The 14,114-nt window shown below is 37.9% G+C and overlaps 1 protein-coding gene across 2 annotated transcripts; it reads right to left on the bottom strand.

The window, feature by feature from the left end:
* Positions 1-10: 10 nt before the first annotated feature.
* Positions 11-9,747, bottom strand: TAF9B (TATA-box binding protein associated factor 9b). Of its 2 annotated transcripts, XM_032387924.1 has the most exons (8): positions 9,328-9,747; positions 7,950-8,066; positions 7,231-7,312; positions 6,785-6,921; positions 6,571-6,705; positions 5,679-5,754; positions 2,845-2,952; positions 11-2,012 (listed from the first exon to the last, which is right to left on the bottom strand). In XM_032387924.1, the coding sequence occupies exons 1-8, from the start codon at positions 9,367-9,369 to the stop codon at positions 1,849-1,851; spliced, it is 861 nt and encodes a 286-aa protein (XP_032243815.1). In that variant the 5' UTR covers positions 9,370-9,747; the 3' UTR covers positions 11-1,848. The 2 variants fall into 2 exon arrangements, with proteins under 2 accessions (XP_032243815.1, XP_032243816.1); XM_032387925.1 differs by lacking the exons at positions 7,950-8,066; positions 9,328-9,747 and adding an exon at positions 7,667-7,939.
* Between the last annotated feature and the right edge of the window lie 4,367 nt (positions 9,748-14,114).

Raw genomic sequence — 14,114 nt, 5'->3', positions numbered from 1 at the left:
AGATAAATGGTAAGTTCAACTTTTTATTAATAATCTTGGAACAAATACATTAACAATTTCTTAGAGTTATAAACCATTTTACAATTTCAAAGGAATTTTCACATATGCTAATTAAACCCTCACAACATCCCTGTGAGGTAGGCAGGGTCGGTGTTATTTTCCTATTACTGAGAACTAGGCTCAGAGGTGAAGTAAGGTCACATAGTTGGTAAATGATGGAGCCAGGACTAGAACCTAGGCTTTTTGACATGCTGCTTCCCTGAGAACATTCAAGTAATGATATCCTATGCTATATAATGAACATTTTTCTCTTATGATGATCAGATCTGTTTTTTAAGTTTGATACTACCTTTTTCCTAATATTCAGAAACACTCAAACGGTGATGAGACATGTCTTCTCTGTCACTGGACTCTTTCTCTTCAATGTATCAAGCACCATCCTAACATGAAACTTTCTTGTGTTATAAGTTTTGAGGATCCTTGGCTATAAGTTCTAAATTATGATGCGAAAATTTATTTTAGAAAATTCTCCAAAATTCCTATATTGAGTATGTCAAACTTACTTAAAAACAAGCCTATTTATATCTTTGAAAGCTTTGCAATCTTTCCCACCAAGATGTTTAAACGTGTATAAATGGAAAATAGGGAAAGGTGTTTAGCAACATTACTGGGAAGCCTTTGCACAGTACACATAAGTGCAGGTCACATTACACCGACTTGTTTTTGTTGTTGGCCTTCTAGAGGAAGGAAAACCATTAGAGAATTTTCAGGTCTGATCCCATCTCATATATAATATCCAGCAGGGTCCATCTCATATATGATATCCAGCAGGGTTCAAGCAGTAGTGATCATAGCATATATGTATATGGTAGAAAGGAAAAAAAAAAAAACACTTGCTCTTCAGTGGTTTTTGCCTAGGTCCAGTGTAAATATACTTATCAAGGCAGATCTTAAGCTATAGCATCTCTGTTAAATTTAGAAATGTGAAATAATGGTGGCGTTATCGACTTGGAATATAAGATAAACTGTAACTGACCCCAAACTATGTGTTAAAAGCAGAGTAAAAGCTCAGCATGAAAGGCAATGGATAAAACTCAAGTGCTCTGGTATGGAGAGAAAAACAGCAAAGCAAACTTTCAGGCATGTAAAGCAGGTTTTAAAAACAGGAAAATGACACTGAACTGTATTATCAGGAATTACATGTTTTTTAAACTTGAGTTTTGGCCTTCTAAGAGTATTGGGAGAAACTTAAGCCTATGGGGAAGAGGTGGTACAGAAAATGAATGGGATCTAGAAATGGGGTTGAGGACATGGGAGGTTAGGGAACATCAAGAAACAAATACACTCCAAATTTAGAATCCCTTTAAATCCATCCTTTCCAAAAAATACTTCCTAAAGTTAGAGATTTGGTCAAAAAAGTTGGTGAAAACAAAAATTGTGACTATTTTACCTTATAAAAGAAAGTAGTATTTAAATGTAGATGAGAAATTATGCTATTAAAGATTAGTCCACTGATCAGGCTGTAGAAACTTGAAACTTAAGTGCTGCTGTCAGTGATACATGGCAGAAAACTGCTTCCAAATATAAAATTGTCATGGTAGAATTCAACATTAATCAAAATATTTAGAAACAAATACTTTTTTACTTGAAGCCTAATGAAAAAACACTGGTATGCTTACCTAAGATACCTGTTCTAAGAAAAAAATTAACAATTTAAGCTAATGTGAAAAATACTGCAGCTACATTTAAGTTTTCTAAGATAAAACTTGAGAAGATAGAGAACATTCTAGTTCAGTATAATGGGCTCCAAACCAACTACACGTTTGAAATACATCTTGATTGTATTCCTTACATAGTATCATTATCATCATCATCTTCGTGTTTTCTCTTCAATGGGTTTGATTCATTGGCCATGTTCTGTGATGAAACCATGTTGGTGGTAATAAGAATATTTTTGGGCCCAATTATTGAAGGATTAATCAGAACATTTTGAACTGCAGTTGTTGCAGGAACTGTAAAGAGGAGAAAACATCCTCAAACTGAATTACCCAATATTCAACAAGGCTAATTCTAATAATTTAATAGCATGAATTGCAACTACATCATAGAAGAAACTTGGGTATTCATGCTACATTAAGAGTTCAACAAAATTTTTTAGTACTTAAACTAGTATCTAGTACAACATTAAAATTGTTTTTTTTTTTTAACTTAACCACCTAAAATTTTGGGTAGTATCTAGCCATGGGAAGCAGTGCACTGGACTCATGGAACACACTAAAGGCACATGTTCAGGGTCGGGAATCCCATTTCCCTTATCATATAAGTAGTTTACTGTGTACAGTTAGATGTCAGAAGATGTAAAATTGAAATACATGCAGTAATAAACTATGCTGTAACAGAATTCTACTTACGTATTATCCCAACTTTATATGTACCCTTCCATGAAGTGAGTGAAGGTATAATTATTTGATGTACATTAAGTTATATATTTCCTTGAGCTTTACCCCTAAGTGCTTTTCCCTGAAGATGCCTTAGATTTGTGGACCCCAGCTTCTTTTAATTCAGTGTTGTTTGAGACTCTGATGGTCATACTGAATACTCTCCTCTCCCAAAACATTACATATATGTAAAATCTCACACAGTTTTAGTGGGCTCATAGACCCTTCTGAAGAACTGATTTTCAGCATTACTGCCACCTTCCTGGTATGATATTAAAACAATTCTTGCTATAGGAATACAAACTGTTCTATAATCACAAATTATTCACAAATTTTAAAAATTCAAAAAAACTAAAAAGAACCATTTGAAACCCCCCCACCGCCCCACCCCCGCCCATCATGTTACCTGATTTGACAGGTGTGGACTGAGAAGGTGGAATCTGCACCGTAAATCTTTGGCTTGTCACTGACACTGGAGGTGCAACTTTATTTGGGACAGACGTTTGCGGGGTTGCTGTGGTTGTAATGAACAGACCATGTTAGTTACAGGACTTCATTATATGGGTTCATATTCTGCACTCCTTAGCTTATCAGAAACTACCTTCAAAGCACAGGGAACTAATGAAAGGTGAGGAAAAAAATCATCAGAAATAAGCGAAGTACAAGCTCAATAGTTCAGATGCTAAAAATTCAGTATAGAATAGTGGTAAAGAAGTAGGCTCTGGAGCCTACCTACTTGAGTTTGAATCCGGGCTTTATCACATACTAGCTGAAAGTCCTTGGGCAAGTTTAAAATCTTTTAGTACTTCAGTTTTCTCACCTGTCAAATGGGACAGCAGTACCTATTACATAGGATTCTTGTGAAAATTAAAATAATCTCTGTAAAGCTCTTCAAATAGCATCTGACTCTGAATTTTAGCTACATGAAGTTGTGAAATTGAGTGTCTAAATGAGCTAGCAGAATAAAGGCCCAAGTTTGCTATTCCTTACGTTAGGTGGCATTTTTAATCTCCGTCACTTACTGAGAATTAGAAAATGTCTACTAGGCTCATGAAGCTAAATCAACACGCATCTAACAAAAGCCTATCAAATAGACCCTCTTAGGGTGCCCAGGTGGTGCAAAAGTCATATTCCTATTCTATACCCAGGTACTTTTTTAAGCAGAAAGGGATGTTGGAGATAATTTAGTCTAAATCCCCCCCCATCTTAATTCTGCCCATTATTCCAGGTACAACTCAAATACCACCCCATTTTATAAAATTTGATTTGCTCAGAAGTCATTGCCTGCCTCTGAAATTCCCTTGACATAGTATGAGAGCCTTTATTAGTGTCTTACCTCGTTCACTAAATTACAAACCTTGGCTGAGACTTTATCCTTAATGAGCATATGGTTTTTGTGCCCTACTCCTAATGGGTACTCCACAAATTTTTGCTTAATGAATGAATTTTGCAAGACTCAGAAAGACATACTGACATCATAGCTATAGCTCTCTTAAAAAATTTATGGAAACACGTCTGTTCCTAGTTTTTCCTTTGGGCGTGCAGGCTTTCCATACATCCCTTCCCCTGGAACCAGCAGTGTGCCCAGGGAAGAGTTGCTGAAAAAACTACAGCTATTCTCCCTAGGGACAAAGAGGAAGAAAGCCTGAATGGGGGAAGAAAGCTCAAAGGTACCCAGGAATTTGGTTTTAGTGCTTTCTCTCCCCAACTCAGGAGGTGAGGCCTTACTCTAACATATCTTCATTCCCAGGCAAGTTTTCTGATGTATTAAGGGTCAGTTCAAAGAATTTGGTGAAGCTTAATGAAACAGTATTAGGTATTTTATTTTGTCAAGGAAATTCACAATAGGTAGATGTTTTCTTGGCCATTACCATAAGGATTTGCTATCATTTAAGTAAGTATGGAGTTTCAGCTTTAAAACTGAACACGGTAGATACTTAGATCTTGAATGCTTTATAAAATTCATTTTTTTAAAGTTTAAAACTTGTATCTTTAATACTAGAGTTTAGCAGCTCCCTCATTCTAGATTAAAAATCTCTAAAACGTATAATAAGTGTCTAACAGGGATAAAAATCACAACTGATAACTAAAATTGGTTAACTTGACAACATGTGTAACAGATTACCACAGCCTAGAGTTTTTTAAAAAACTGGTATTCACTGAAGTAATATGAATCCACAGATAAACAGTATATGACCAAAAAGTTACACAAATTACATAGGCAAATTTCTGTCCACAAAGGTCACGTGCGGGTAAATTAGAAGTGTACAATTAATATTATACCAAGTTGGTCTTAAAATGTTGAAATGAGAATATGAAGAGATTATCTACACACTGCAAAAATCAAATGCTGCTTACATTAGAGCTATATGACATCTGTAGGACTCAAGTTATAAACCTAAGAGCCAAAAAAAATCAATACAGGTCAAAGAGAAGGGTTATGTCTGAAAATACTTCATGAGAAATCCAGCAGGAATGTAGGACCAAAAAACCAGGAAATCTAAATCCATTTGTGTGTTATTAGCTAAACAATAACAAAAAAAAATCATGGTTTCTAAATACCATTCTCCATGCAAAGGAACCACAGCTCTTTGGAGAAGTGGCTGTTTGTAGGACTGGGGTAAGGAAAATTAAGGTGAGCTTAGAACATCTTGTGCCAGAAAGCAAGAAATGCTCAAAGAATGACGGAGCCCTGTCACAAAGGGCACAGGAGACAGCCTGAAGGGGCAATATAGTTGATAATCAATACTACTATTCTTGAAAAGATTAGTATTAAAAACAGTGATTTTTTTCTTTGATAAACTTACGCTTTTTGTACATTTTATTTTATTTTTTGCAACTTCTTGTACATTTTAAACTTCTTTTGGTTGCATTCTCTTGCCAGTTTACTCAAATTTATTTCTGATAATAAGCAGGCTACTGCCATGAGTGTTTGGCAACTTGATTTGTATAGAAGGCAGAACACAGCTTAAACTTTTTGGTGCCTAGTTTATACCAACAACAATGCTGGGTAATGTCCAATTCTATACTCATTTGGGATAAGATACTCCTTGTGGCTTTCTCATTTCGAAATCTGATAAAATATATGTTTATAGTTTTACTAGAGGACAAGCAAATGTTATCAATGGCAACACACATTTGGGAATTTCTGACTCAGCTTTTGACTTGGATTATAGTTCAAAATCAAGCGCCGAGGAACTTCTTTACCAGACAGAAAAGTCATTTCATTCTCTCACTTACCTACAGTAGGAGTGGAAGGTCTGCTACTAACAGCACCAACACTTAACCGTGGTACTAGTCTTCCTTGGTTAGGTCCCTAGGGGATTTAAAAAACTTATTAATTTTAATATTGTTCAGATCTGACCCCTAAACTTACCAGGAATGAATTATTAATGGTAACCCATGGCAAGAATGTCCTGTTTCTGTTCCGTTCTAAATCCAACATTTAAACTAGGGTCTTCACAAGCATATATAGTATAAACAAAACATATATCTATATAAAGGATATGAGTACACATAATATTAAATTGTATACAGTATTTAAGTTTAGGGTAGAGTCTTATTTGGGGATAATAGCTAACATCTTCATGATTTTTAATCTTAGCTGGTCAGTATCTTAACCTAAAAAGAAAGGTACTCTTATAGCAGAATTTCAGACAACAAAGGCAGCTAGCTGAATGTGGGGAGAACTTTTTCAGTGGTGGGAGAGCCTTAGGTCATATTTCAGAAAGTGAGTCCAATTCCTGATGGTATACCATTTACTCTGTTATAAGGTGCCACAAAAAACTGATAAAATGTAAATACTGGGAGTTATGAGACCTGGGAATCAGTCCCAGCTTTGCTACTAATTCCATAGATGAATTGAGGATCAGTTCCCTGATGTGAAAATTAATTGTTGAGTTAGATGAACGCTAAAGTTCCTTTTTGTTCTAAAAATCTTGGATCTTGTGTTTTGTATTTTAACATAGTAGCTAATTGCAGAGATGGTATTTTCAAGGCTATAAATTTAAAAAGTCCTAGTAAATTATCTTAGTCTTTAACCTACTAATCTATCTACAGGAATCTGCTTTTTACAGATTTCCCCTAACACATCTCACCTTTTTAAAAAACTAAGCTGACCACAGATTCTTACCTTTTTAATTAAGGACTTCAGCCTATAGTTTGGAGCTGTTAAGCAGTATCTGTCAGGTGGCAGTCTGGGTCCTGCATATGGCTTAATCAGTGGTAAAGGGGTTTGATTTTTCTGCCTTGCAATATCCAGTAAAAACTAAAAAAAAGAAAAATCCTTATTAGAACTACAATCTAAGAAATTTTATGTAAAATGAACTTCAGATAAGTTTGCTCACATCTCTCGGAGGAGGAGAAGTAAAAGATTGATCAGCGCGACACTGGATTGCCAGTCTCACATCATCTGCATCAACATTAGGTTTCTTAGCATGGCTTGAATAAATTTTTGCATCATCCAGAATTGTAGTCACATATCCTTTAAGAACAAAACATTATTAAACATGAAAACAGCTTAATATTTATGGTTACTTTTCTTAATGGGAGGTTCTACTAACTTCTAGAAAGTTTATGAATTTTGGTTCTATAATTGTCCTATTTGCATGGCCATTTTTAAACAGATACTACAGTGTAAATACTACTGTCCCCTTAGCTTGAGCTCTTTTTTACTGCTTTAGGCTGAATTCTATGATAGTAACTGTTCAAGCAGTTTAGTTGAAAATGTTCTTACAATAAAACAATGTTTTCAAATTCACAAGTTAGGCAAGTTTTTGTTTTGTTAACTTACGGAAAGCAAATTCCAACATTTGATTTATAACCCTTGGTTCATACTCCGTAATTCCCATATCCTTCAGGATTTGTGCCATCACCTGTGGATTCGAATAAAAAACGCCAGATGCATAATCTAGGTACTGGAAATCAAGACTGGACCAAAGGTAGTATTTATATTTATGATAAAAGTTCCCCCTTCTCTGGGCTCCAGACTTGTATTCATATACTTTTCCTCTCAAGTGAGTGTCAGGATTACACCAAAAGCCGTCGTAATCTCTCCTGAAAACTTTTTATTTTTTGGCGGGGGCGGGGGCAAAGAGAGAAGAAAAAGGCCCGGGGTGGCTTTCCCATCGGGAAAGCTAGGGGAGGCTACAGCTGGTTGTCATTTTCGGATGTGGCGATGGGGGAAGCTAGCATCAGTACACTGGACGCGAGAGTCAGGGCTCACAGACCTGGCGAGACGACAAAGCCTCTGGGGCCCAAGGTCCAGGAGACAAAGCCGGGTGGCTGGATTGCGCACTCTGGCGGGCCGCAAGCCTCCCCCTAGCGGGGCTGCCAGGGTTGCGGGAGAAACGCCCCGGGGTCCAGGGCACCCCCGTATCCCACTCCTTCTGGCCGCCCCGATTGGGCTGAAGCGGGCACGCGAGCCCGTCCGGAGGCCCTCCGCTAGGGCCTGCCTCCCAAGACGCCAGCCGCGCCGAGCTTCATGCCCCGCCTCTCATCCTTCGCACTTACCAAGGCATCTCTCGGAGCGTTCTTGGGAGGCGCCATCTTGCCGGACTCCATGTTATCCTGCCGCTCGTCATCCGGGGAGAGAGGGCTGCTCGCAGGCTCCTCGCTCAGGCTCCACCCCTGCGGGGTGCGGAAGGCGGGGTTAGAGCGCGGCCCCGCGGGCTGCTGCTTTTCAGCTGCTGCTCAGCGCCGTGGAGTCGGAGGGCAGCAGGGCTAGCAGTGGAGCCCGCCGCGGGCTCGGGAGGTTTGGAAGAGACGGGTAAGTCTTCCCTGAGGAACCCTCGGCCAACACTTGGAAGAGCCAAGAAGCTCGTCTTCATAGAGCTGTTCTCCGGTAAAATGTACCAAATGGGTCACCCTTGTCTTTTCTGGGACCCCTCTTCACACTTTCCTGCTGCTGCTCTGGCCCCTTCCATTTCCCTGCAATGCCTGCAGGGGCTCCCTCCACTTGCCCCTGTGATAGGGTTGCCTGGGTAAATAACAGTTAAATTTGTCAGTTCAACGACGAATACATTTTTAGCTAAAGTGTATCCCCAATACTACATGGACTATGCTTGTCTACGAAATTACTTGTGGTTGATCTCACATTTAAATTTAACTTGGCATTCTGTATTTTTATTTGCTAAATCTGGCAACTCTACCTTATAGCCTGCTCTCCACACAGCAGGCCTTTGGTCAACTCTCATCATGCTCAAAGCCCTGTCATTGTCGCCCATTTCCTACTGATGAAAAGCTTAAAGCCTTTGCGGGCCTGCAAGATTCTCTGCTGGAGCCCCTCCAGCCTTTTCCCTGAGTAGTTTCCTCTCTGTCCCTGCTGAGGCCCACCCAGGGCTGTCACTTTGCCTCACAGATGCCCTCCCCTCCCCAGTTTCCACGCAATAACCTGAGTGACTTTCAAAAAAACATGCATCAGTTAACCATCTCTGGCTTCAAGTGTCCCAAAGAGAACTCTTTCTTATTCCTCCACAGTCCACCAATGCCCTAGTGTTCTCCATCCCAGAAAGAGGCGCTCTGAGCTACCCAGCCCAGAAACAGCAGTAATCCATGTTATGCACCCCCCTCCCCGCAATCCACAATCTATAGCAGGTCTTATCAGGGCCACTTCCCAAAGTCGCACCATGTCTAAATGTGCCTCCACATCCTCATTCAGTGCTACCACGCGAACAATTTAAACCCAAACAGCCATACTCACCAAGACTACAGAAATAGGTCCTCGCAACAGGGCTACCCCACATTCTTCACACAACCAAAAGGATCTCTTAGTCAAAAATCACATAATTATATTCCTTTCTTTAAAACCCTCTAATGGCTTCCTTCACAAAACAAATTCATACTGATTCGTGGGGGTTAGCAGACCCTTCAGTTTTGGGCACCAGCTTACCTCATCAGGCTCATCTGAATCAGTCATCCACCAGGCAGCCATCTTGAATTTTGGGCATGTTCCCCAAGAACCACGTGTTCTTAACACATTGTTTCCAGTGGGAACCCTGAGCCCTATGCGCCTGCAAGCACCTTTCTCAGCTCACTCTGAGCAATCACTGTGTAAGACTAATAATGATTTTCTCCCTTTGGACTAGGTAGTACATGCACAAGGTACAAAGTTCTAAAAATAAGAAAAAGAAACCCTCTCTGGCTTATTCCACCCACTAATTTATCTTTCACAGAAGGCACCACAGTTTACCAGTTTCTTGTCTATGTAATTTACAAATATTACCTGTTTTTAGATTTTGTTCCCCCATCCAAATGGTACTATACCGTTGGGGTGACCAACCTTTAGAGCGCCAACACAGGACACAGCTATACTAGATGAAAAGACTTTTAATACATAATAAATAATTGTGCAAAAGTGTTATTACTTTAATATAAAAATATGAAAGTAGATGTTTATTTAAAATTATGTTTTCCTGTATTACTTTTCTGTTACATGCTATTATTTAAACAAAACAATAGGACTAGTTAACAGTTAAACAATTACTATTAATAGTAGGACTAAGTAAATACTTTGAGAAAATATGACAGTATTTTTCATATTTCTGTCACCTGTTACAGCAATTTATTTTAATTCTTGAATGTTTAAATTTTATAGGTTGTAGTGTATATTCTTAATATACATAAATGTAAGACTTTTAAAAAGGAGAATGTAAATACAATATGTATGACAAGTTAGACATATCTGTTGCCCATATTTAGTAAAAAATAACAGTGAAATGTTTCTTTTGGCTCTATGGTACAGTAGGATATTTTTACTCTATTTCTTTTCCAATAATATTTCTCTGAACTGCCTGCAGCCTTTAGGACATCCTTGTTTTCTTTTATGTAGTGGTAAAACTGAATATAATCTAACATAATATTCACTTTGATATGCATCTCTGGTCTTATCAAGCCCACATTAGACTGATTCTTGGTGTCAGTCCAGTGTGGTGACATCAACCTAAATGTCCTTTCAAAAAAAGTGTTTGAGGATGTAATATTCCTAAGTATTACTTACTAGGAATAGCAGGTTTGTAGGAGTTAGTTTTCAGTTCTCCAGAAATGTCTATTCACTTAGTACTAGAGGCTTGTCTTGGCAGACCAGCTATTTGTCAGTCAGGCCCTTTGCATCTATACATTCATCCTATAGGCTGTCCATGACTAAAACGTTCATCATTTTTTAACATTCCAAAGCATGTTAGATGTCATCATAAATTAAACCCTTTTTTTTCCCTGAGGGAAAAAGGCTTTAAAGTGCAGAGGTAGTTTTCAACTTGTGAAATTGAAGTTGGATTCCAAATAAGTTAAAATTTTAGTAAAGAAACAAGAGTCCTGTTTAACTTGGGTGCCCTTCTGGTGAGTTTTTGTTGTTGTTCTGAAGCAGTCTTATTTCCAAAAACTGTATGAGTTTCTGTATGAGTTTTTGTTGTAGCCTACACATAACATCAGGCAACTTGGGCACGGTCAGTTAATTCTTTTCTAGTCTCCATATGGCCTGTTCAAAGATCATCAAGCGGTTTTAGAGAGACAGCATATACATCTCTGTTTAACTGTAATCCTTTCACCATTCTCATCCTCAGTGTATTTACAAATTAAAGGACATTTTCCTTGTCCCGCATTTTGAAAGCAAGTTTGCAGCAGGCCATCATTTTAACACCTTTTCTATGGGCAGTAACAATGATAGCCATCCTGTAAGGCACATGTTTTATGGAGATTATTCCTTCCATTTCAGTACAGTAAAAAATCTCACTAGGTGCTTTTATACATTTTGAGAAAACTTAAAAGTGAACAAAACTTCATTCTGAAAGCTTCAATAGCCCAGGTAATCAATCACATTCCTTTTTTTTTTTTTTTAGCAGTATTGTATATAAGATGTATGTACACTTAGCAGATAAGATCTTTTCATTTTCTTTGGTACAAAGTTTATAGACTGAATAGAATATGTCAAACTTTATATTTACATCTATGCTTGAATATGAACATAGATGAGCAAAATATAGTTTGTATTTGAACAAGATACCAGTATTCTTTTGTTTGGGGGCACCTAGGTGGCTCAGTCAGTTGAGTGTCTGACTTTTGATTTCAGCTTCGGCCCTGATCTCAGGGTTGTGAGATCAAGCCCACTGGGTGTGGAGCCTGCATAAGATTCTCTTTCTCCCTCTTCCTCTGCCCCTCCCCCCCAAAAATATTCTTTGATTTTTTTTATAGTATTTTAAAAATTAAGGTATAGTTGATATACAATATTATATTAGTTTCAGGTATCCCAACGTAGTGTGTGATATTTATATACATTATGAAATGATCAACATGACAAATCTAGTTACCATCTGTTATCATACATAGTTATTATAATATTATATTATTGGCTATATTCCCTATGCTGTACTTTACATCCCAGTTATTTATTTTGTGCTGGAAGTTTGTACCTCTTAATCCTCTTCATTTATTTTGCTCATCCCCCCCCAAACCCTCCCCTCTGGCAACCACCAATTTGTACTCTGTATTTATGAGTCTATTTCTATTTTGTTTTGTTTTGTTTTATATTCCACATGTAAGTGAAATTATATGGTAATTGTCTTTCTCTGTCTTATTTTACTTAGTATAATACTCTCTAGGTCCATCCATGTTGTCACAAATGGCAAGATTTCACTCTTGTTTATGGCTGAATAATAGTCTATTGTATATATATATACTATATCTTCTTTATCCATTTATCTATTGATGAACATTAGATTGCTTCCTTATCATGGCTACCATAAATAATGCTGCAGTAAACAGGGACACATACATCTTTTTGAATTAGTGTTTTTGTTTTCTTTGGATAAATACCCAGAAATGGAATTGTTGGCTCATATGGTGTTTCTATCTTTAATTTTTTTTAAAGATTTTATTTATTTATTTGACAGAGAGAGACACAGCAAGAGAGGGAACACAAGCAGGGGGAGTGGCAGAGGGAGAAGAAGGTCCCCCACAGAGCAGGGAGCCTGATGCAGGGCTCAATCTCAGGACCCTGGGATCATGACCCGAGCCAAAGGCAGATGCTTAGCAACTGAGCCACCCAGGCGCCCCTCTATCTTTAATTTTTTGAGGAAACTGTTTTCCCCATGGTATATATTTTTTAATCTGATTGTTTTTGACATTGAGTTATATGAATTCTTACCTTTTAAAGATTTATTTATTTCAGAGAAAGAAAATATCTCAAGCAGACTCCCCACTGAGTGCAGAGCCTGATGCGGGGCTCAATCTTATGACCCTGAGATCATGAGCTGAGCTGAAACCAAGAGTTGGATGCTTGGGGCGCCTGGGTGGCTCAGTTGGTTGAGCAACTGCCTTCGGCTCAGGTCATGATCCTGGAGTCCCGGGATCGAGTCCCGCATCGGGCTCCCTGCTCGGCGAGGAGCCTGCTTCTCCCTCTGACCCTCCCCCCTCTCATGTACTCTTTCTCTCTCTCATTCTCGCTCTCTCAAATAAATAAATAAATCTTTAAAAAAAAAAAAAAAAAGAGTTGGATGCTTAACAGACTGCACCACCCAGGTGCCTTGGGTTGTATGAATTCTTTATATATTTTGTATATTAACCAATTATCAGATATATCATTGGCAAATATCTTTTCCCATTTAGCAGATTGCCTTTGTTTTGTTGATGGCTTCTTTTGCTGTGCCAAAACTTTTTAGTTTGATCTAGTACCAATTGTTTATTTTTGCTTTTGTTTACTTTGCCTGAGGAGACAGATCCAGAAAAATATTGCCAAGACTGATATCCAAGAGTTTACTGCCTATATTTTCTTTTAGGAGTTTTATGGTTTCAGGTCTTTAATCTGTTCGGTTTATATTTGTATATGGCGTAAAAAGTGGTCTACTTTCATTCTTTTGCATGTTGTTGTCTGGTTTTCTCAACACCATTTATTGAAAAGAGATGGTCTTTTCCCCATTGTACGTTCTTACCTCCTTTGTCATTGAATATTGACCATATAAGTGGGTTTATTTCTGGGTTCCCTATTCTAGTTCATTGATCCATGTATCTGTTTTTGTGCCGGTGTCATACTGTTTGAATACCATAGCTTTGTAGTATAGTTTGAAATCTGGGAGCTTGATACATCCAGCTTTGTTTTTTTTTTCCCCCTTCTCAAGATTGCTTTGGCTATTTGGGGTCTTTTGTGGTTCCATACAGATATTAGGATTATTTGCTCTAGTTCTGTGAAAAATTCTCTTGCTATTTTGATAGGGATTGCATTAGATCTGTAGATTGCTTTGGGTAGTATGGACATTTTAACATTATTGCTTCTTCCAGTCCATGAGCACGAATGCCTTTCCATTTCTTTGTTGTCATCAGTTTCTTTTATCAATATTTTGCCTCTTTCACCTCTTTGGTTAGGTTTATTCCTAGGTATCTTGTTATTTTGGGTGCAATTGTACATGGGATTGTTTTCTTAATTTCTTTTTCTGCAGCTTCATTATTGGTGTATAGAAATGCAGCAGATTTCTGTACATTGATTTTGTATCCTGCAAATTTACTTAATTTGTATATCAGTTCTAGCAGGTTTTTGGTAGAGTCTTCTAGGTTCTCTATGTATAGTATCATGTCATCTGCAAATAGTGCAAGTTTACTTCTTTCTTACTGATTTGGATGCCTTCTATTTCTTACTGTTGTCTGATTGCTGTGACTAGGACTTCCAGTACTATGTTAAATAAAAGTGCT

The sequence above is a fragment of the Phoca vitulina genome, unplaced genomic scaffold (genome assembly GCF_004348235.1).
Source record: "Phoca vitulina isolate PV1807 unplaced genomic scaffold, GSC_HSeal_1.0 scaffold51, whole genome shotgun sequence".
NCBI classification, from domain to species: Eukaryota; Metazoa; Chordata; class Mammalia; order Carnivora; family Phocidae; genus Phoca; species Phoca vitulina.
This window is presented reverse-complemented; position numbering and strand designations above follow the sequence as displayed.

Bases quoted from the DNA above. Each gene is read 5' to 3' on its own strand.
- TAF9B (XM_032387924.1), bottom strand. From the start codon at position 9,369: ATGGCTGCCTGGTGGATGACTGATTCAGATGAGCCTGATGAG. The intron at 7,313-7,949 runs GTAAGTGCGAAG...TCGAATCCACAG, and splicing joins ACGCTCCGAGAGATGCCTTG to GTGATGGCACAAATCCTGAA. The intron at 6,706-6,784 runs GTGAGCAAACTT...TCTTTTTTTTAG, and splicing joins CTTCTCCTCCTCCGAGAGAT to TTTTTACTGGATATTGCAAG.